The sequence below is a fragment of the Neomonachus schauinslandi genome, chromosome 4, assembly GCF_002201575.2.
Source record: "Neomonachus schauinslandi chromosome 4, ASM220157v2, whole genome shotgun sequence".
Classification (NCBI taxonomy): Eukaryota; Metazoa; Chordata; class Mammalia; order Carnivora; family Phocidae; genus Neomonachus; species Neomonachus schauinslandi.
This window is the reverse complement of record NC_058406.1, coordinates 19,578,887-19,600,422: the sequence shown is the minus strand read 5'-3', so window position 1 is coordinate 19,600,422 and position 21,536 is coordinate 19,578,887. Positions and strand designations below refer to the sequence as shown.

The window sequence follows — 21,536 nt, the reverse complement described above, 5'->3', positions numbered from 1 at the left end:
TTAGAGGAAAACAAAGAGCAAAACTTCATGACACTGGATTTGGTGATGATTTCTTGCATATGACACTGAAAGTACGGGCAACAAGAGAAAAATAGGTAAATTGGATTTCATCAAAATTAAAACCTTTTATGCATCAAATGACACTATGACCAGAGTGATAAGGCAACCAGGCAACCTACGGAATGGGAGAAAATATTTGCAAATCATATATCTGATTAATATCCAAAATATATAAAGAACTTCAGCAACTCAAACAACAAAAAACAAGTGACCTGATTTAAAAATGGGCAAAGGATCTGAATAAACATTTCTCCAAAGATACATATTTCATGTGCCAGTAAGCACATGATGCTCAACATCACTTATCATTAGGGAATACAAATCAAAATGACAATGAGACACCACCTCACCCTCACTAGGATGGCTACTATTTAAAACAAAACAAAACAGGGGTGCCTGGCTGGCTCAGTCACAGAGCATGCCACTCTTAATCTCAGGGTCGTGAGTTCAAGTCCCATGTTGGGTGTGCAACCTATTTAAAAAAATAAAACAAGTGTTGGTGAGGATGTGGAGAAATGTGAACCCTTGTGCATTGCTAGTGGGAATGTAAAATGGTGCAGCTGCTGTGGAAAACAGCACAACAGTTCCTCAAAAAATTAAACATAGAATTACCATATAATCCAGAAATTCCTACTCTGGGTATATACCCAAAACAATTGAGCAGGAACTTGAACAGATATTTGTCTACCAATGTTCATAGCAGCATTATTCATAATAGCCAAAAGGTGGAAGCAACCAAAATATCCATTGACAGATGAATGGATAAAGAAAATGTGGTGTATTCCTACAATGGAATGTTATTCAGCCATAAAAGGAATGGACAATCTGACACATGCTACAATATGGATGAACCTTGAAGACATTATGTGAAGTGAGATAAGCTCATCACAAAAGGACAAAGATTGTGATAGAGTAGTCAGATTCACAGAGACAGAAAGCAGAATGATGACTGCCAGAGTCTGGGAGGGTAGGGGGAATGGGGAGTTACTGCTGAATGGGTATCAAGTTTTAGTTTGGGAAGATGAAGAAGTTCCAGAGATGGATGACGGTGACTGTTGCATGACAATGTGAATATATTATTGCCACTGAACTTTACACTTAAAAGTGATCAAAATGGTAAATTTTATGTTATATTATAAAATATTTAACAACCCCCCCCCCCCCGACACACACACACATGTGCATGGGTGCCTCTGGCTGGCTGAGATTTAGGCCCCCATGCTTGCACCAGCAGGAAGTGAACTGTGAAAGCTGCACATTCTCCAAGGAGGTCATACTCCCCAAAGCCCATCTCAGATGTGGCCATGAAGGACAGTCAAGGGGCCAGAGGGCACAGCCAGGAGGCATGGAGAACATTGGACAAAGGAGTCCCTCCTAGAACTAATCAGGTTGTCTAATCAAGGAATGTTCTCCAGCCCCAGGGAAGAGGGCTTTGTCAGTTTGACCAGTGGGGATTCAGAACTGCTTTGGACCAGAGACTGCTATTCGTCTTCAATTCTTCCCTTTCTTAGATAGATGTTTGTATTGAGATTATTCTTGCTCTACCATTGTATATTTTGTTTTTTTAGTTCATAAGGAATGTTATCAGAAGCTGACTGAGAGACTTGGAGCTGAATATAGTCACTGGATGGGATTTGGGGTTATCTCCCTTGGGAGGGGATGTGTTCTGTGAGAAGAGCAAAAAAACAGGTATTTGGCTCAGGAAGACAGACTGAGGCAGAATGGGACACACAAAAATCTGTGTTTTCTTCTTCCTAAACCTATATTCAGGCTTCATGTCCCAGTAGGGTTGCCAGATTTAGCAAATAAAAATACAGGATGCCCAGTGAAATTTGAATTTCAGATAAACAACAAAGGATTTCTTAGTGTAGTATGTCCTGTGCAACATTTGGGACATAATTATACTGAAAAAATATTTGTTTACCCCAAATTTAAATTTCACTGAGCATCCTGTATCTCACCTGGCAACCCTACTTCCCAGCCTCCCTTGCAGTTAGATGCGGTGTGTGACTGAGGTCTGGCCAGTGGCATGAAATGGAAGTGATGTGCATCTCTCCCAGGCCTGGCCTCTCAAAACCTCTCCGAAAGCAGAGGACTTTGAGCATCTAGAGGAGGGGAGAGTCACAAAATGGAAGGAGCCTGGGTCCCAAATGACTGGGTAGAACAGGCCTCCCTCCTCAAACCTGCACTAGACCACGATGTAAACAAGAAAGAACTTGTATGATGAAGCCACTGACTTTTCGAAGTTGTTGATTACAGCAGTTAGTCTATTTTGAATAATAGCCCTAATCCCTATAAATTCAATAGCTCTTCTCATCCTTTCCTTAACAGCCTTTGACCTTGGTAGCCATTTCTTTCTTTTTTTTTTTTTTAAGATTTTATTTATTTTTTTGACAGGGGGAGACACAGCAAGAGAGGGAACACAAGCAGGGGGAGTGGGAGAGGGAGAGAGAGAAGTAGGCTTCCCGCTGAGCAGGGAGCCCGATGCGGGGCTCGATCCCAGGACCCTGGGATCATGACCTGAGCCGAAGGCAGACGCTTAACGACTGAGCCACCCAGGCGCCCCAGATACTATTTTTTTCTAGTGCTTTAATGATGATGAGGAGGAGGAGGAGGAGAGGACTAACCACCATTCACAAAGTTCTTACTATGGGCCAGGTGCTGTGCTAAGTGCTTTATCTAGTATCTCATGTAATCCTCCTAACTACTCTGTGTGGTAGGTGCAATCACCCCCATTTTCAGGGTGAGAAAACAGGTGTAGAGAAGTTCAATCACTTGCCCAAGGTCTTACGGGCCCTCCTTCTCTCTCTACACTTTTCCTTTCGACAGTCCCACCTAATCACGGCTGCCCTAATGACCATGTGTTGTGTGGACGGCTCCCTGACCTCTCTCCTTGTCTCCACGTGCACATTTTCTGGCATAGGAATGTACTGATGGCATTGCAAACTTGTGCAGCTACTCCTGTGTCATGCTGTTCTAAATACTTTTCATTTCATTTCCACGGCAATCCTGAGATAGATGTTATTCATATCTACAAGGTAGCCAGCGTTACCCACATTTCACAGACGAGTGAACTGTGGCTCAGAGATTCCGTACTGGCTCACGTTCATACATGAGTACACAGCAGCTCTCAATGACAATACCTCAGTTCTACTCAAACTGAGCTCTCCCTGTCCTGTTCTGCTGCCTGCTTCCTATACTCATTCTCTGCCCTTAACTTTCAAATCCTCCCCAAGCTTCAGAGTCCAGTTCAAAGGCTATTTCCCCACCATGTCTGTTTGGGTATTCCAAGCTGGAAGGGATCTCCACCTTCCATGAATTTACAGAGAACTTACTCTGTACCTCGCTTTTTTTTTTTTTGGTAAGCATACAAGCAAAACTTTAATCCCTCCTCATCATAAAAAGTTCAGGGAGATGGGCGCCTGGGTGGCTCAGTCGTTAAGCGTCTGCCTTCGGCTCAGGTCATGATCCCAGGGTCCTGGGATCGAGCCCCACGTCGGGCTCCCTGCTTGGCAGGAAGCCTGCTTCTCCCTCTCCCACTCCCCCTGCTTGTGTTCCCTCTCTCGCTGTGTCTCTCTCTGTCAAATAAATAAAGCTTTTAAAAAAGTTCAAGGAGAGAGGTACAGAGCAAGAAGTTTTTATGGCCCTTCGGTCCCCAGAATTTACCAGTTTCTATTTTTTTCTTAAGATTTTATTTATTTGAGAGAGAGCACGAGTTGGGGGCGGAGCAGAGGGAGAGGGACAGACTTCCCGCTGAGTGGGGAGCTGGATGCGGGGCTCGATCCCAGGACCCTGAGATCATGACCTGAGCTGAAGGCAGACACTTAACTGACTGAGCCACCCAGCTGCCCCTACCAGTTTCTATCTTCATTAAAGTTTCTGTGTATCTGCTACCAACTCTATTAGACAATTATTTGAGTACAGAACATGTAGCGAGTCATCTTTAGTCCCTAAAATAGGCATTCATAAACAATTGTTGAAAGAATTGATCGATTTCAAATCCTCTGAGCCTGCACACACTACATTTTTAGATGAAGGTGAGAAGGTCTGTTGAGGAAAAGAAGTGATTTTTTCCTCAAGAGGACTGGTAAAGACATGTCAAACACTCCCTCTCCTCCCACCTTCATTAAAGAACAAAAAAGCATCTACTTCTTAGGTGTATGAAGCGTCTGGTTTCTGTTTTAGCTGGGTCTCAGAAGGAAATGACTTTTCTCTGAAATTGTAGACGCCCAACCCAGCTGCAGCATTGTTAGGCCTCAGGGTAAACAGGAAGCTTCCTGCCTTGGGCCCTTCATGTCCCTCTCCCAGACTATTAAAGACTGTTAATAGGATGGTAAAAGGACAGCTGCTGGCCATAAAATCAGCCCATTCCTTAGATCCTTGGGGAGTTGCAACTAGATCCCTCCAAGTTCAGAGAGAAAACTATGTCTGTCTCCAGGTCACACACCAGGTGCATCCACCTAGCTGGGGTCATCAGTTATCTCCTCTATGATTAGCTGTAACCATAATGGCCTTTGCAGAATACCAGAGTTTGGTTCCTTGGCATTAGTTGAGAAGGTGGGATTTCCATTTATAAGGTTTCTGGTCCTTGAAACTATTTGTTTCTGGGAGCGATCCGTCCTGATCATCCCCCAAAAAGAGGTAAAGAGGAGAATCCATGAGAGCGAAGGATCTAGTGCTCCTACCTCTGTGATGCAGGGCTGAAACAGGACCTCCAGTCTTCCTGCAACACAGGGTAGAAGTCCCTGGATTTGCAGCTGTTGGTGAGGAGGGAGGGAACAGTTTCTGCCAACTGGAGGGACACTAGAGCAGGGGTTATCCTCTTTTGCCAAGAAGGGCACTCGGGTGTCTTGGCAGAAGGCAGAGGGCTGCCCCGATCTGTGTGTACATTTTCAGAAGCATTTGACTCTGGACCAAATGCTCTCAGCTGTGCTAAAGCTAGGGTGATGGATGGGAAAAGCTTATTGGCCAGGCTGACTAGAAGCTCCAACAGAGGGTGCTGGGGCTCAGCCAGGAGCTTCCCTTCAGCTGGCAAGTTCAGCTTTCTGTCATGGTCAGAGGGAGTGTGTCAGAATTCCAATTCTCAGTGCTCTCCAGAAGCTATGATTACCCCTCTATTTTGAAGTTTCTGCTTGTTGGAATTTTTGGCTCAAATAGGGAATGAGTGGTGAGGCTGCAGAGCCTCTTACCTCCGTCGAAGAATGAGCACAAATAGCTGAGCAGGAGTCAATGTTCTTACTACAAGTACAGTGATGGGCTCATAACCAAATGGGAGCCAGGAAGATACCATTTCATTCAACCTTGGACTTAGCCACAATTTATCAATTCATGCTGCCTTGTTGGCTCCTCTGACCCATGTCTACCAATCAAGCAAGCACAGGCACCTGGGCACAGCAGGAAAACCAGTCACCACTTGGACCGTTTACTTGCCTGGCACAGATTTACTTACACAGGACAGGGAGCCTGATTTGCCTCGTGTCACTGCTTTCCCTCATTCAAAGGAAAGGTCACTTAAGTTACTCCTCAGAGTTGCACCTGAAGAGGGAGATTTTCTTCTGAGTACTGAAAGCAGGAAAACTGGATACCTTCTCTTAAAATCATGTGTGAGCCCCTACATAAGTGTTTAGATTGGGATGATGCCATTGCTTATGGCAGCTCTTAAGATCTTCGAGCAGAAAGGGACCTACTAGATTATATGGCCCGCCCCCCTCGCCCCTCCTAGGAATATCATTTCCCCCAGTTTCAGAAGAGGTCACTAAGGCTGTGAAAACGCTCCCAAGGTCACACAGCTGGTAAGTGGGGTTTTACTGAGAGGACTAGAATCTGGGTCTCCTGGTTCTTTGTGCAATGTTCTTTTTACCATGACTTTTTCCCTAAGTATTTTGTATTATTTTTAAAAAATGTAATTCAGGGGCACCTGGGTAGCTCCGCCGGTTAAGTGTCTGACTCTTGATCTCAGTTCAGGTCTTGATCTCAGGGTCGTGAGTTCAAGTCCTGCCCACCGTGAAGCCTACTAATAAATAAATAAATAAATAAATAAATAATTCATTACATGCATAACCAAAAGTTGTTTAATTTGTGTGTATCTTTGTAAGATTTTTCATATAAATAAATGAACAAATCATGAAAATAAACAGAAACAATGTCCCATTTAAAAAAGATGGTCCTCCTTTACTTACTGCCAGTACACTGTTCAGGCCTCCACCATCATGTGTGGACTATTACCAGCCTGTCAGCTAGAGCCTTTGATGAAACTGACATTGAAATACTTACATTGACATTGACATTTAAATACTTTACATTTAAGTTTACAACTATCTCTGCTATGCTTGGTTGAGGAGACAAATGCAACTGTACTTTAGACTTGGAGAGGAAGATTTCTTCACTTACAGAGAAAATAGGTACTACTCTAAAATTTGCCATAGCCAGGACCAGATGGGGCTTTCCAGTGGCTCACGCTTCTCCCATTCCTGACCAACCTTCAGAGAGACTGGAGGTTCCTAAAGGACAGAGCAAGGGTCCCAGGGCAGCACAGACAGTCCCAGTGTCTATCTGTACTTCCAGACCCCTGAGACTCCAGGTCATGTCCAAGGTAGGAAGTTGCAATGTAGGAGCAGTCCCAGGAGCCAGTAAGACAGGAAGTAGCCCAGAATGCATCGTGTGACTAGAGAATAGGTTTTCCAGTTGTATACAAGTCCCATGATAGAATTTCTGGGGATCTTTTGTCCTGGTAGGGAGTGCCCTGCAAGGGGCTTCCAAGGCACAGTCTCTAGGGATCTCAGCAGTGGCTCTTGATTCTGAAGCAAGTAAGCTGGAAACCAGTACACAATAGGAGTGGAGGAACCCAGAAACCTGGTGAGAACCTGGAAATCATAAGAGGGGGAAAAACCCACACATTTATTGGAATATCACTGCTTCACAGTGGACCAGCCCGGGGCTTCCCTGCTGCTGGGTCAACTACCACCCCATGACTAGAAATGTGTTGTTCTGGATAAGAGATTCAGCAGAACTTAGGATCTGCCTTATAAAGAGCTGTGACACCAGCCAGGTGACCTCAATGTTACAAATAAGCAGAGCTACAGACTAATTACCACAGTAATGGGCCAATCAATACTAAAAACTACGGGGTCCAATTTGAGCCCAGGGCCTGGACTCTAACCGTTAGGCTGTGACATGGGGCTTTGGGAACCTGAAGGGGTTCCCTCATCCCCTGGGGATAGCAAAACAGAGGGAAACGGGGCAGGGGATCCTGTGGTTCAACATTTTCCCTCCTAGGGGAATTCAGAGCCAAGCCTCCACATGGCCTCCCTCCCTTTCGAAGCTGTGCTGGCACTCGCTCTACTAGTTAATCCACCTACAAACACAGAATGCTACTTTCTGTTTCCCCTGGGCCTCTTATTTACACAGCCCAGAGAACTTTACAAACAGCCAGTATGCGCCTCCCAGAGGCAGAAGCTGTTAAGGAGTGGCCGGCGTGGAGGAAACAACTTCCTCGGGGTTATGTGGGAACTAGGGTCGTAGCCAGGAATAAAAAAAATGGGAAGTATCAAAGGCTTCCCACCCCAAACATTACACAAGGGATCTCCTCTAAAGACTGGGCACCTGCCAGAGCTGAGAGTGCCTCAAGTCACCATCCAAGTAGACCCTCAGGGTAACCGTACAGGCGGGAAGGACCCGCGCTCTCCTCTGTGCTTTAACTCCTTCATCTCAGTCACTTCAGGTCCTTCCACGACTCTCGTGTCTCTGCACGCACCCTTCATTTGCCCAGAATACTCTTCCTCTGCTTCTTAAATGCAATTCCTTCTTACTCTTTAGGACCCAGCCTTAATAGGACACCCTCCTCAAATCCTTCAGTCCATTAGCTACTTTTTCCTCCGGGTTTCCACAATACTTTATCTCAAAACAGCAATTCCTCTTCCATCCCACTGTACTAGAAGTTTCTCTCTTAAGTGTCTGTCTCCCCATTTCTACCAAGAGACCCACCAGGGCAGCAATCTTGCCTCACTCATGTTCCATTCCTCAGTGGTCTGACCCAGGGTCTGGACAAAGAAAGCCCCCAAACAGTTGGTGAATGAATAAATTAGGTACAGGTCACTCAAACGGGAGAAGCTAGCAGTGTTCCTCGACCCTGGCCAAGGGGTTTTGCCTGTATTCACACCCTTACCGCAGTCAGGAACCCACCTCACCTGAACATGCATGCATAGACTGCCAAACAGCAACAGCACTGCAGCGTGGACCAGGTACACAAACACCCGAGGGCCGAGGAATCCAGGGTCAGCTTTCTCTAGGGTCTTGCTCTTCTTGCTCCTGTGCATCCCAAGTGTAAGGCAGAGCCAAGGGTGGGTGGTCACATATGTCCATGTTGCCCAGGCAACCAGTATAGCCACTGGCGCAGCCAGTAAGAAATTGGGCACCTGCTTGAGCTCATAGTATCTCAAAAAGCCAACATTCCAGTAGATATCCTGGATATAGCTATATATTAGGGGAAGTTCCCAGGAGCACCAAGGTGGCTCATTTCCCTCCACAATCCGGTAGCCCTTGTCCACAGCTAACTTCAGCAAGGGCTCAGGGATGGGGCGCGCTGAGCCTGACAGACAGAACTGGGTATAGGCATAATACTGAAAGAGGGCAAAGGGAAGGCCAAGCGTGAACACAGACAGGAACACAGAGCCCATCAGCTTCAAGAGCGGTCTCAGAGGATTCAGCACCATGAGAGAGGACAGAAAGCCTTGGCACTGAGAATACACGAGAAAGCCAATGTTGACCAGCCCATTGGAGCGTACGCCAGTGGCAAGGGCAAAGAGGAGTCCACTAGTCCAGCTTCGGCCCCTTTCCAGCTGCCCCATGGCGCTGAATGTCAGGAGGGCAAACAAAGCTTCTGAGTAACCAGCTGCCAGAAAGACATTGGCGGGGCTGAGGCAGAAGAGTAGGGCTCCATAAAAGGCCTGGCGGGGACAGCGCAAAACCAGACAGCCCAGGTCGTGAAGCGCGACAGCGGCCAGCATGGAGAACAAGGAATTGAGCAACGCTACTGAGATTAACAGGCGACTCCGCAGGTTCAGTAATGCCTGCAGGGGCCTCAGCAGTTCAGCTCCCACCAAGAGAGCCAGGGGGAAGCCAGGGAAGAAGGCAAAGTTGTGCTCATACAGATAGCCATGCTCGGCAATGAACAGGAAGTGTTCGGCATCCCAGTGAGACAGGCCACCCAGGAGACCTTCCACAAGTTGGTCCACAGGGCCTGAGGGGGCGAGGCGAGGAGGAGAGAAGGCTTCTGCACGATGATCGGGGATGATGGCATTGAAGAGAGCCTGTGGGATGAAGGAGAACTAGGATTTTGGTTGAGCAACTGGAAGGAAAGAATTACCATTTAATAAAATGAGGAAGAACAGGCTTGTTGGAGGACAATTAGGAGTTCAGTTCTAGACTAGTTAAGTTTGAGTTACATATTCCAGGGCAGAGGTCAACAAGGCAGTGAGACATAGGAGTCTGAGGGTCGGGACAGTGATCAGGGCTGGAGACATGAATTCAGATGTCGTAAGTGCACAGAAGGTATTTAAAGGCATGAGACTGAATGAGATCACCTGGCGAGGGATGAAGCAGGGCTAGAGAAAAGAGATCTGAGGATCTGGCCCTGGATGCGTCAACATTTAGAGGCTTGAAGGAGAGTGAGGATCCAGAATGAAGATAAAGAGGGAACAGTCACTGAGGCATGAGGAAAAGCAGGAGAGCAGGGTGTCTTAGAACCAGGTGAAGCAAGGGAGTGGTCAATTCTGCTACTAGGTCAAGGAAGATGGGGACTGAAAAGTGACCGCTGGATTTAGAAATGTATAGGTTACTTCACTGCCTCAGTAGTGAAGGCACAGAGGTGCAGACGTAGGCATGGGATATGGATGTGGGGGGAGCATGCACAAGGGCACTTCTGATTGGACCTATTTTTCTGAGTTTTCGCTCAGGGAAACAAGTTGGGGAAAAGGTGTTAGGGGCTCGAATAAAAAGATAAACACGTAAAATAGTCATCTATGACCCCTAGTTCTCAAAATAGGCTGTGCACTGGAATCACCCAGGGAGTTTCAAAAATACTGATGTCTAGATGTCTGGGTCCCTCCCCCAGGATTAATGATTTCATGGTATGGGATACAGCCTGGGCATTGGGATTTTTTTTTTTTTTAAGCTACCCCAGGTGATTCTGATATACAGAACAATTTCAGAGAATGGCAGGGTGAATGGGCCAGGGCAGTAAGATCACCAGGTAGCACTAAAGACTCACTTGGGCCAAAGATCTTGAAGAGAAAGAGACCAGTCAATACAGCTGTGTGTTTCTCTCTGGGCACGATGCAGAAGTAGAGAGAGAACGAAACTGAACCGTGGCTGGGCTTCCGTCCTGTGACCAAGCCGGGGAGCAGGGAGCAAGCAAGTTGTGTGTGTGAGCCTGGTGGGTCATGGAATCTAGCTGGGTAAGAAGGGGTGCGGAAGCCAGAAGGTGGGTGAGGCACAGCGAAACGGTGGGAGGACTGGTGGATTATAGGTCCTGAGTGGGTGGAAGAGCCGTTAGAACTGGGGTACGAGAGGGCGTGAGCTGGAAAGATAGGAGAGAGTGGTTAGCTGTATCGGCTTTATTAATACTGAAACCACCAAGTGGCTCAGATGGTTGAGCGTCTGCCTTCGGCTCGGGTCATGGTCCCGGGGTCCCGGGATCGAGTCCCGCCTCGGGCTCCCTGCTCGGCGGGGAGCCTGCTTCTCCCTCTGCCTCTCTCTCTCTCTCTCTCTCTGTCTCTCATGAATAAATAAATAAAATCTTTAAAAAAAAAAAAATTCTGAAACCACCAAGAGATCAACAGGAGTGCTGGAAAGCGCAACAGTGAATCAGGGGCTAAAACCTTTAAGGAATGAAGAGGAATGAGCTGTCACTAACAGAGATGACAGCAACAGTGAAGGGTAACTGGGGAGATCATCTGATGACATGAGCTTTAAAGCTGGAAGAAGGGTGGGGGAGAGAGAGGGATAATGAAATAGCATTATCATTAAATGTCTTTTTGCATCGTTAGATTGTCAGCTACTCAAAGGAAAAGAGACCGTGACTTTTCCTTCTCACCACCTAGCACAGTTCTTGGAACAGAGCAGGCACTTAACACAATCCTGGGTGTGAGGAGAGGAGAACATACTCATTTCCAAATCACTATCTGAATTAGTCTTGCTTCCCTATCCCAGATGCCAGTTCACAATCCTGCCCCCAGGGGCCTGCCAATCACTCATCTGATACTGTTCTAAGCCATCACTGGGTCAGTTTCCCCAGCCCCACAACCGGGGTATAAGCCCATTCTTAAGGCTCTTTCTCTTTTTGGTCAGTTTCTTTATCAGGCCACTTTAAACAGTGAAAACGAATGGGACAGGAATGACAGTCACAGATAACAGCCCTAGTCTCCAAGCTGAAGCTACTTTTAACTAAACCTGGGGCCCAGCAGAGGCTGCTATGCCTCATCGTGCAGGAAGGGAGAAAGGAGGTTTCCAGAAAGGAAAAAGAGAACCCTGAGAAAATGGCATTTGTGGAAAAAAGAGCACACATAATTATGCTAATATAACACCACTAGACTGCTGACACACATTCAACACCAACACATACTGAGAACATACTAAGCACTGGGCACTGTGCTAGGCATCAGACAGAATTCATATATATGGGAAATTTGATTAAAATATGTATCAAGAGGAGGCTTGGAGGGGAAAGGAAGCTGCAAAAGTGCAAATGCATTCTGAGGGTTGTGGTGGGTGAGGCAGCAAGGGGAGACACCTGGGGAAAGAGCTGGGGACATTGCTGACTAACCAAATACACTCAACTGACTGACTCCGTGCTCCGTCGCCTGGTAAGGGGACCCAGGGCAATGCCTTGGGCTGTCGTGCCCTAAAGGCATCTCTGGTTACAGAACCTCACGGTCCATTGGAAAGACCACTAGCTCAAGAGTTAGGAAGGCTGGGGTCTGATTCTGGCCCTTCTCTAACTTGCTGTGTGACTTTAGGGAAGCCATTGAACCTTTCTGGGCCTCTGCTGCTTTGTGTGTAAAACAAGGGATTAATAGACCATTTCTGGGCGCCTGGCTGGCTCAGTTGGTAGAGCACGCGACTCTTGATCTTGGGGTCGTGAAGTTCGAGCTCCACGCTGGGCATGGAGTTTACTAAAAAAAAAATCATAGACCATTTCTAAGAGTGCTGCCCACCTTTTGGTTATCAGGTGTAGGTGTTCCAACCACATGGAAGGGCACACCTGGGAGGCAGAAAGAATATGGGGACGATTCTTAGTGCCTAGCCCAGTCATGTGGCAATAGCATGTTCAGGACAAAAGATCAGAGACTGACCTGCAGCACCAGAGTCAGGACACGGCAGCTGACTGCAAACCTCAGCACCTCTTTCCTGGACGGGTCCAGGGGCCACATCCTCTCACCACCGGGAATTCAGGGGTGTTGCTGCCTGGACTGAGCTCCCTCAGGCTTCTAAACTCCAAAACCCAAGGAGGAAACATCACACATGGGCCAAAAGTAAATATTGTTATTATTTTTTTTTTTTTTTTTTTTTTCCACAAAAGTAAATTCTTGAAAGCATTCTTCACAGGAGACTCCCCCTTCAGCATTACATGGCAAACTTAACTGCCTAACTGCCCAGATGAGAGAAAAGCATCTTGAAGGCAGATGGGACCACTTGGTGTCACTTTGAAGCACTGTATTGAAGCACTATTCTACACGGATAGGCATGAAGTTGGAAGCTAGGCTCACAGAAAATCTTCAAAAGCCTGTTGGGTACCCCTGTGCAGGAACTAAAGACCTGCGTTCAAGTCCTGACTCTGTCACTCACAAGTTCTCATTCAGTCCTTCTGAGGCTCAGTTCTTTAGGTATAAAATGGGATCAGACTGTTGTTGTTTTTTTTTTTAAGACTATTTTCTCTCACAAAATTGTCATGATGGTGAAGTGGACGGAAGTGTGAAGAAGTACCACTAAATCCATGTTGTGGTTGCTATTATTTGGTGTGTGCCCTTTTCCTCTTGCCCAGAATAATAAACTAGATCCCAAACCAGAGTCCCAAAAGTGGGGCAGAGAACTCAACTGGAAGACCATAATGACTACACACTCTAGCCTAGCTCTCTGATGTGTGTTCAGCTGGTCTGTTAAATTAAGTGGAGAAGGAAAAGAAAACCACCACTCAGCAGGACTTCAGCCAGCTCACATTGCTAAAACAAACTGAGGGGGAAGACAGAGTTGACTACTAGGGATGGAGAAAACTGTTATTTCCCCATCTCTTTGTTGGAATGGCAGCAATGTATAAACAACTGCAAAGCCATTCTGAGGCAAGGAATGAACTTTAAGGCTTTTTTTTTTTTTTTTTTTTTTAACACAACTCTTGGGCTAAAAGAAGTAGCAATGGCTCCTAAAGAACATTCAAATACCAGTCTGGGAAATCAGAAGTGGGGGTAAGAGCACCAGAGGCAGTTCACTGATTTGGGGTGAACTATCCCTAAAGGAAAAAACATTTCAACTGAGAAATTAAGAGGGAGGGCTGGAAGACTTTCCTTTCTTACCTAATATCTACCAAACCTTTAGGTATCATTTGTTTCTGAAATTCTTCTCTGATGCTCACTAGACTATTTGATATGCTCTCATCGCACTCTGCTTCGTCGTCTTTACGGCTGTTGTTTATTTAAGTTGCTTTTGAGGGCAGGGGCTTTGTCTATCTTGCCCCCAACCCTGCAGGGCCTGGCATTACAGACAGGCATTTCAAGCCCGTGTTCTCACTGAGCAGAAGTGGCAAGAAAAAGATATGGCATCACCAGTTCACTGGCTCGGGATATAAAATCACTGCTATAAGTATTCCTCCCACCATATCTCATGTTAAGATCAAGACCTAAGTCACAGAAGCCACAGGAAAATACAATTTCTCCAGCAAGGGAGCAAGATTGGCCAATAGCAACAATACACCTTCCTCAGCACAAGGGGGCGCCTGGGGCTCACTCCATCACCAGGAGGCCCGGAGGAAGGGAGGGGCCGTCAACGCCACACCGGTTTGCTCATCAAAATTCAGTTCAAAGGCAAGCTTTTGAAAACCCCAGAGAGCCGCGGTAGTTTGTGAATCCACCCAACATTTCCAGCATCTGACTCGCGGAATCGAGAGGATTTGCAGAAACAAGTATGGCCAACCTCACACGGCCGCTGATTCTCTAGCCTAGGGTGAATTCACTTTTTCCCTTCACTTCCCACCCACATGCAGAAGAAATGTTGGGGACAGAAAAGCACTTAACCCACCTCTGCCTCTTCACCGGGCTTCCATTCTTCCTTTCCTCTCTCCAGAGTCAAGCTCTAGCCCCAGCGACCACAGGGGACTTGTAACCTACACTTAGCTTACAGGTAAACCAAGTAAAAATAAAATAAAGCCAGTGAGTTGTCCCTCTCGGCTAGTTGAAGACCTCACTTCCCAATAACGCCTATGCGAAATCACAGACTCTTGAAATGGCAGGACACTTAGAGCAACTAGTTTTACTCTATTTTCCCGTGAGATAAATATGCCCAGAGTGGTGAGTAATAAAAATCTCCATGGTTTTTACATCCGAGATCTCATTAGACCCTGTGAGGCCAGTATAATTACCATCGCCATTTTATGGATGTGGAAACTGAGGCTCATTGGGGTCAAGTGACACACCCTAGGCTATATTTAAAGAGAATGTCATCTTTTACCCTTCTGGAACCTCATGGTCTTCCCACCGGCCCTCAACAGGGCCAAAGGGGATGTGCTCTTTCAGAGCCAGGGTAACAACCCAGGACTCCCAACTCCTAGCCCAATACTTGTCCAAAGACAGCGCATGCTCCTACTGGGTATGCTTAGGAAAGGGAGGGCCCTAGCTGAGACTCTGGGGAAGCCTGAATTGGAGCCCTGGACCCTTGGAGTAAGACAGCGTCCTCTGTAGAGTGGGGAAGTCTCCGTGACCCAGGGTCCTCGGGGCCAGAGGCGCTGCTGGCTGTCGCGAGCCAGGGACCGCCTTCTGCCACCCCAGCCGAGTCCGAAGCCCATTCTAACCCTTTCCTTTCGGACACAGTCCCAAACGGGCCGTGGGCACCTCCTCTCCCCAAAGGGGCCACGGCGCAGGGGTTACTCCCGAGGCGGCCGGCGGGGCCCGGCCCGACCCGGCCTATGGCCGGAAGGCAGGGGAGGGCCGGAGGCTGTAAAGGAAGTGGCGGCACCGGGAGGCCGCTATGGCGGAGGGGCGGGGCTCCCCGGTTCTCGGCGGCCTTCGCCTCATTTCCCTCGGCCTCCGTTTGACGACCTCCCTCCCCCCGAAAACTCCAAGGCTCCGGAACTGGCGCCAGGTCCACAGCGCCGGCCCGTCTCGACCTCCCAGGCGGGGCCCGAACCTCAGCTCCTCCATCCGGGGACCCCGAGCGGCCCGCGCCTGCGCACCGGCTCCGCCGAGGCGGCCCCGCCCCCCTCCTGCCCGGACTCAGAGGTGCCCCGCCCCCCTCCGCGGCGGCCATGTTGACTCCGGGCGCGCGGGGTGGGGACGGCGTAGCCCCAAGACTCCGTGCCCTCCGCCTTGGCACCTTCCCGCCTTGGTGACACCTGAAGAGTTCCCTTTGGCGCTTCGCGCGCCTCAGGTCCCCTCCCTGCCTTCAGTTAGCCCATCCGTGCTGCTGTGGCAGAGTTGGCGCTCTCGCCCGGGTTGCATCCCGCAAACGTCCACTGAGTTCCCGATGTGTGTATGCGGAGGAGGCTCTCGGAGTTGGGAGTCGCCCCGCGGCCTCTTCGCAGAAGCCAGAGCCGCACTTTCCCTGCTCTGAGGCATCAACCGCTCAGCACAGGGCCTGGCACACAATAGATGGTCTCTGAATAGAAGGAGGAGCCTTGGGGTTTCTGTGGCCAGCAGTGGCACCCAGAGTCGTGGGTGTGAGGAAAGTGGGGGATCCCCCTGCCTTTCCCTTCCTCCAGATACCGGGAACCTCGTGTCCGACTTCGATCCTCAGCTCCACCTCAGGTGGCTGATGAGGACGGTGCCGAGAAGGCCCCCCAGGACTCTTCTTCCTCATTCAAGCAGTTGCTCTCGTGGGAAGTGGGGCCAAAAAAGAAGAAGCAGCAGCAGCTAACTCAACAAAACCGGCTGTTAGGGAGGAGGGGCCAGTGGGTACCCCTGTAACGGAAACTGTTAGAACAACTTTGCACCCTCCTTCAAGGAAATAGATAATAAATCCTTCTCCGTTGGTGGATTTCTTGTTTCTCAGGATTCCAAAGCCGCCTGTGGTTTCAGTTATCGGCCCTCTAAACGGAGCTGGGGTCTGGGTTAGCCTCTGGCCACAGACCTGGACAGGGAGGGGTTTATCTTCTGCCACAGCTACTAGTGTGGGTGGGAACAAAGGGATGGTGCTATCTCTCCAGGCAAAGAAAACTAGCCTACATCAGTTCTGTGGGGGCCAGGCACTGCACTTTTAAATTCTAACTCATTTCAGGCTCTGACACCTAAGCTGCCCTAAGATACTGTTGTGTGTAAGGTGGATAAAGTAGAAATCACATGTTAGTCCTGAGTTGGAGAAGGGAACAAAAATGGAGAAGACTCTTCCCCAGTTTTTTCAGTGACACACTTATTCTCAGCTCCAGAAGCCTGTCAGTGAATTGGCAAAGCTGTGGTGCACACTCGTGACTGGGGCCTGAAGTTGTGGCTTGAATCTCTAGAAGTCCATGAGGCTCCCAGCAGCACTCTGTTTGCAAAGACAAAACCGAGCAATGAACTGTACTTGCTCTGTGAATTCACAAGGGAAAAAGACATGCATTCTTAAGGTTTCCTCCATCCACACCAAATTCCCTCAAAAATCTGTATGTAAAAAGGACAGGGGTCTCTTGTGACAAGTCAGAATGTTTCCTAACAGCTCAACTGTCACCCATTAGAGGTAGAACTTTGTCCAGATCTTCAGCTCTACTTTCCAGCAATTTCTCCTTCCTTTCCTTCTCTGCTACCCACCCCCCTCCTCTTCCGCTCTGTTTCCTGTTTCATTTTCTGGCTCCTGCTCTGACAGGAAAACAAGAAAGCTGAACCTTGTGCTCTCAAAGCCCTGGCTTGTCAGAATGGAGGAAGACTAGGTGGGGTGGGAGGGGGTTCTAGAAGGGCCTCCAAGACTGCGGGCAAGTAATTGAGGAGGCAGCTCTCTCCAGTCTGCTTTTAGAGTCTGCAGCTAAAATGGAGCCTGCATCTACACAGGGAGCCAGCTGAGCAACCAGCACGGTGGGAGAGCCAGGCAGACAGACATATCCAAGGGCTCCAGAATGACTCTATACCACCTGGTCACTTCCATTAAGAAGCAAATATCCCATACCACCAACAAATGATTTCATAATACAAATTTCTGACCTAAACAATACAAGCAATGCATCACTGTTTCTAGAATCCTAGAAGGTGAGAGAGTTACAGCATTTCTGTTTCTTGAACTTGCCTGGCTCTGCTCTTGCTGCTTCCCCTGCTTGAAATGCCTCACTGCCGGACCACCCTTTGGCCAGCCCACTACCTTCAGGTCTCAGCTGAAAGGTGGCCTCCTCAGAGAGGCTTTTTCCCACTACCCAGCCACATCCAGCACCCTGTACTATCCCATCACCCTGTTCTGTTATCTCCATAGCACCTATCACCACCTGATTGTCCTGTCTATGAATTTTACTGCTTTCATTGTCTGTTCCCCTCTTATGGAATATAAGCTTGTGAGAGCAGGGGCCACGTTCACCAAAGTATTACCAGTACTTAGAACAGTGCTTTGCACATTGTGTGTACTCAGTAAAGATTTGGTTGATAAATCAGTTTGTTTGCCCTGATACCTCTATTTTATGGATGTGGGAACGAGGCTCAGAAAAGGGAAGTGGCTAGCCTGAAGTTACATAGCCGGTGGCTAAGGCGAGACTTGAATTCAGATCTCCAGGCTGGTTTTTCTTTCCTGCCACTCGACACTATTTTAAACTTTCTCAGGTTTACCTCTTTCCCTCTCTTCCTTTTGTTCCACACAACTAAGAATCTGCACAGGCTATGCCAAGAACCCTGCATAGTGCACACCGCGTCTTAACAGCTCCTATCTACTCTTTCCTCTACTAAATTCCCATCTTACTCCACAAAATAGGAGTGCCTACCATGTGACAGGGGATGAGGATGTAGCACTGAACAAGACGGACGCAGTCCTTGTCCTCATGGAGATGACAGTAATATCTACCTCATGGATTCTATAGCGCTTGGCCCAAAGTGCTCACTGAAGACGGGCTGTTGTAATTCCCTGAACAAAAAGGGGGAAGAGCGATGTTCCCACTGGAGGTGTGAAGAAGGAAGTTCGGTAGTTCTCATGGAGCACTCACCATGCTGGAGCAACCTGACAACTCGTTTCTTTCTGTAGCACCTTGCCTGGCTCCAGGTACCGTATCCAAAGATGGCTTTGGCTGCAGACCGGGCAGAGGAACAGACCAGTGTGTCCATTCTCAGTAATTCAGTTTCAGACACTAGACTTTCCATGGCCCCAGCCCTATGGGAATGATGGAATAGCTGACCCTCATCTTGGCTTTGAGGCCACGCCGTTATGGGACAAAAGTGACCACATTGGCTTCTGATTCTGTTACTGCCAACTTAGCAGGCAGGGGCTAATGCCTGTGATGACAGGCAGAACTTTACGCTCCATCTTTTCTCTGTGGGCACTCACTGGCAGTTTCCAAGGATGTTGGGTGACATTCACATCCGTCCTGAAATCGGGGGTGGCACCAGTCAGGTTTTGGACATTCCGTTTGGCCTCTGTTGTATCATTTGAAGGTGTCCATCCACCGCGGGACACCCCACCCTGCCTCTCAATTGCAGGAGCCAAACACTGATCCTTTAGAGGCCGCAGACACTAAATATTTTTCACCCTTCCTTCGGTGTTTGCCTTTCAGTACTTAGAAAACCTTGACCCGACTGCGGCCTAGTGGGAAGGGCCTTAGCCACTTGGGGGTGGCAGTGGCTGCAAGGCAAAAGAGCCAATGAGGTTGAGAGTATTGTTTAGGCCAGACTTGGCAGCTCTCCAGCTATGAAAGAAGGTTAAGGTCATTTGTGGGGGGGGGGGCGGGGAGGAGGAGCCTGGGAAAAGAACTACTGGCCACACCCCTGGGTTCTCTACTGGCGAGGTTCTATTTACTTCTCAAAAGCAAATTACTCACAGCTCAGTGGCTAGCAGTTCTCTCAGCCTGTGGTAACTCCAGTCCGACACTGGAGACCAGGCTAGGCTCCCCCTGCATTGCAGGGGAGCAGATGAAAGGAACCCAGGAAACCAAACTCCTAGGTAATGCTCCACACATAGCCCAGAAATGCACTTTCTACACTAGAAAATGGAGTTCAAGAGGCCCGGTACAAAACATAGCCATTAGCAACACAGCTCACCAAAATACAGATATGAAAAGTTTCCCGTGTAGTTTTTTTTCCAGAAGAGTCCTAGGAAGGCATCTCGGTTGACGAAGGTGAGCCATTGTCTCTACCTCCCTCCCCCTCAATCAACAGAGGAATACTGATTATTCATTCCTGTCCCTGACCCAAATATTAACAAGCACACTTAGCTCGATGAACACTTGGTTGAAATTCTTGGGACAATTTTTACCTTATGCGGAATACGACAAAAACAAATCTTGCCTGCTGAGCTCCGCAGCTAGCTTCAGTTATTCCTGGGGTCCTCTGCCCCGGGGAGGAGGGCCGCAGCTGTGGGACCCCACTTGGTGGGTGCACTCAAACCACTTTCCTCAGCTGTAAAATGGGAGCCAGAATACTGACTTGCAGGCACAATCCTTGCAGGATTACTTGATGGGCTACATCTGGTACACAAGTAGGTACGCACTAGAAAACTGATGTTTCGAGTTTCACTTCTAAGTGTCCACAACAATGGCATTTTCTCTGCTACTGCTTCTGGTCTCTCCGCTGTTTCCCCAAGGAAGGAGATGAACAGAGACGCTATATATGGCAACATTCGCCTCATAAAAGTAACTGCATCTGGCCAACATCTACAGTTTCATTCAACAACTCCTTAAGTGGTCACCCTGTGTCGTAGGACCCAGATGTAGCAGTGACCAAAATAATAATGCCCTCAGAGAGCTTACATTCTAGTGGGAGACGACAGGTGAGTAAAATATACGGTTGACCCTTGAACAACAGAGGGTTTGAACTGCACAGGTCCACTTAAACAGATTTTTTTTTGATACAGTGCAGTACTATAAATGTATTCTCTCTTCCTTATGATTTTCCTAACATTTTTTTCCCTCTTCCTTACTTGACTGTAGGCATACTGCATATAATACAGATAACATACAAAATAGGTGTTGATCTACTGTTTATGTATCAGTAAGGCTTCCGGTCAACAGTAGGCTATTAGTGTAGGTTTTGGGGGAGTCAAAAATTATACATGTATTTCTGGGGGGTGCCTGGCTGGCTCAGTCAGTAGAGGATGTGACTCTTGATCTCAGGGTCATGACTTCACGCCCCACGTTGGGGGTAAAGATTACTTAAAAAACAAAAAGTAAAAATAAATAAAAGCAACATTTGTAAAATTTGAAAAAAAAAAAAAAATATTTTTGCCCGGGCAGGGTGTTGGCAGCCCTGGCCTCCACACCGTTCAAAGGGCAACCGTACAACAGGCTGGACGTAACAAGGGCTACAAAGAAGAATAAGGCAGAGAGGGAAATAAGGCAGGGGGGCAGAGACTGCTATTTTAAATAAGGTGGCTAGGGAAGGTTCACCGACACAGTATTTGAGCGAAGACCCGAAGAAGAGGACTTCAGTCACAGAGTTATCTGGTCGAAGAGTATTCTGGACAGAGGGGACGGTAGATATGAAATCCCTAAGGTGGAAACATTTCTTTGTGGGGGAGTGAGCAATGGGGAAGAGAAAGGGGGCCCAGAAATCTAACAGCAACCCAGACGACCAAGGGTCTCGCAGGTCATTTGTAAGGATCTGGACTTTACTCCGAGTGAGAAGACTGAAGGATTTTGATCTTAGGTTTTAAAGGGAGTGTTCTGGTTGCTAATGTCAAGAATAGGTTTAACCAGGCAAAGCAGAAACAAGGAGGATATTTCAAGAATTTAAGAATGATAGGATAGTGTCTTGAACTACAGTGGTAGTGGCCTGGCTGAGGGTTCTTTTTTGGAGAGGGCGAACAGACTGGATGTGGAAACGAAAGTAGTTTTTTTGTTTTGTTTTGCCAAGCAATGGAGTTGTTGTTTCCTGGGGAAAGGATGGGAGAAGCAGGTTTCTAGGGGAAGATAGGGCATTTTAGCTCGGCAGTGTTCAAATTAATCTTCCACACAGTTAAGTTGGAGGCTGCCTTGAGATAAATGCTTGTCTTACTGTTAAAAATTTCTTAGAAAAGGGGCGCCTGGGTGGCTCAGTCGTTAAGCGTCTGCCTTCGGCTTAGGTCATGGTTCCGGGGTCCTGGGATGGAACCCCGCATCGGGCACCCTGCTCAGCGGGAAG

At 47.9% G+C, this 21,536-nt stretch overlaps 1 protein-coding gene across 3 annotated transcripts; it reads right to left on the bottom strand.

Annotated features, from left to right (window-relative positions):
* Positions 1–6,114: 6,114 nt before the first annotated feature.
* Positions 6,115–15,468, bottom strand: PIGV (phosphatidylinositol glycan anchor biosynthesis class V). Of its 3 annotated transcripts, none has more exons than XM_021683593.1 (5): positions 15,451–15,468; positions 14,347–14,441; positions 12,411–12,545; positions 8,247–9,368; positions 6,115–6,923 (listed from the first exon to the last, which is right to left on the bottom strand). In XM_021683593.1, exons 3-5 carry the CDS (start codon positions 12,486–12,488, stop codon positions 6,642–6,644), a joined length of 1,482 nt encoding a protein of 493 aa, XP_021539268.1. In that variant the 5' UTR covers positions 12,489–12,545; positions 14,347–14,441; positions 15,451–15,468; the 3' UTR covers positions 6,115–6,641. The 3 variants fall into 3 exon arrangements, with proteins under 3 accessions (XP_021539268.1, XP_044769851.1, XP_021539267.1); XM_044913916.1 differs by lacking the exon at positions 15,451–15,468 and having other exon boundaries at positions 8,247–8,647; positions 9,275–9,368; positions 14,347–14,765; XM_021683592.1 differs by lacking the exon at positions 15,451–15,468 and having other exon boundaries at positions 14,347–14,765.
* Positions 15,469–21,536: the final 6,068 nt, after the last annotated feature.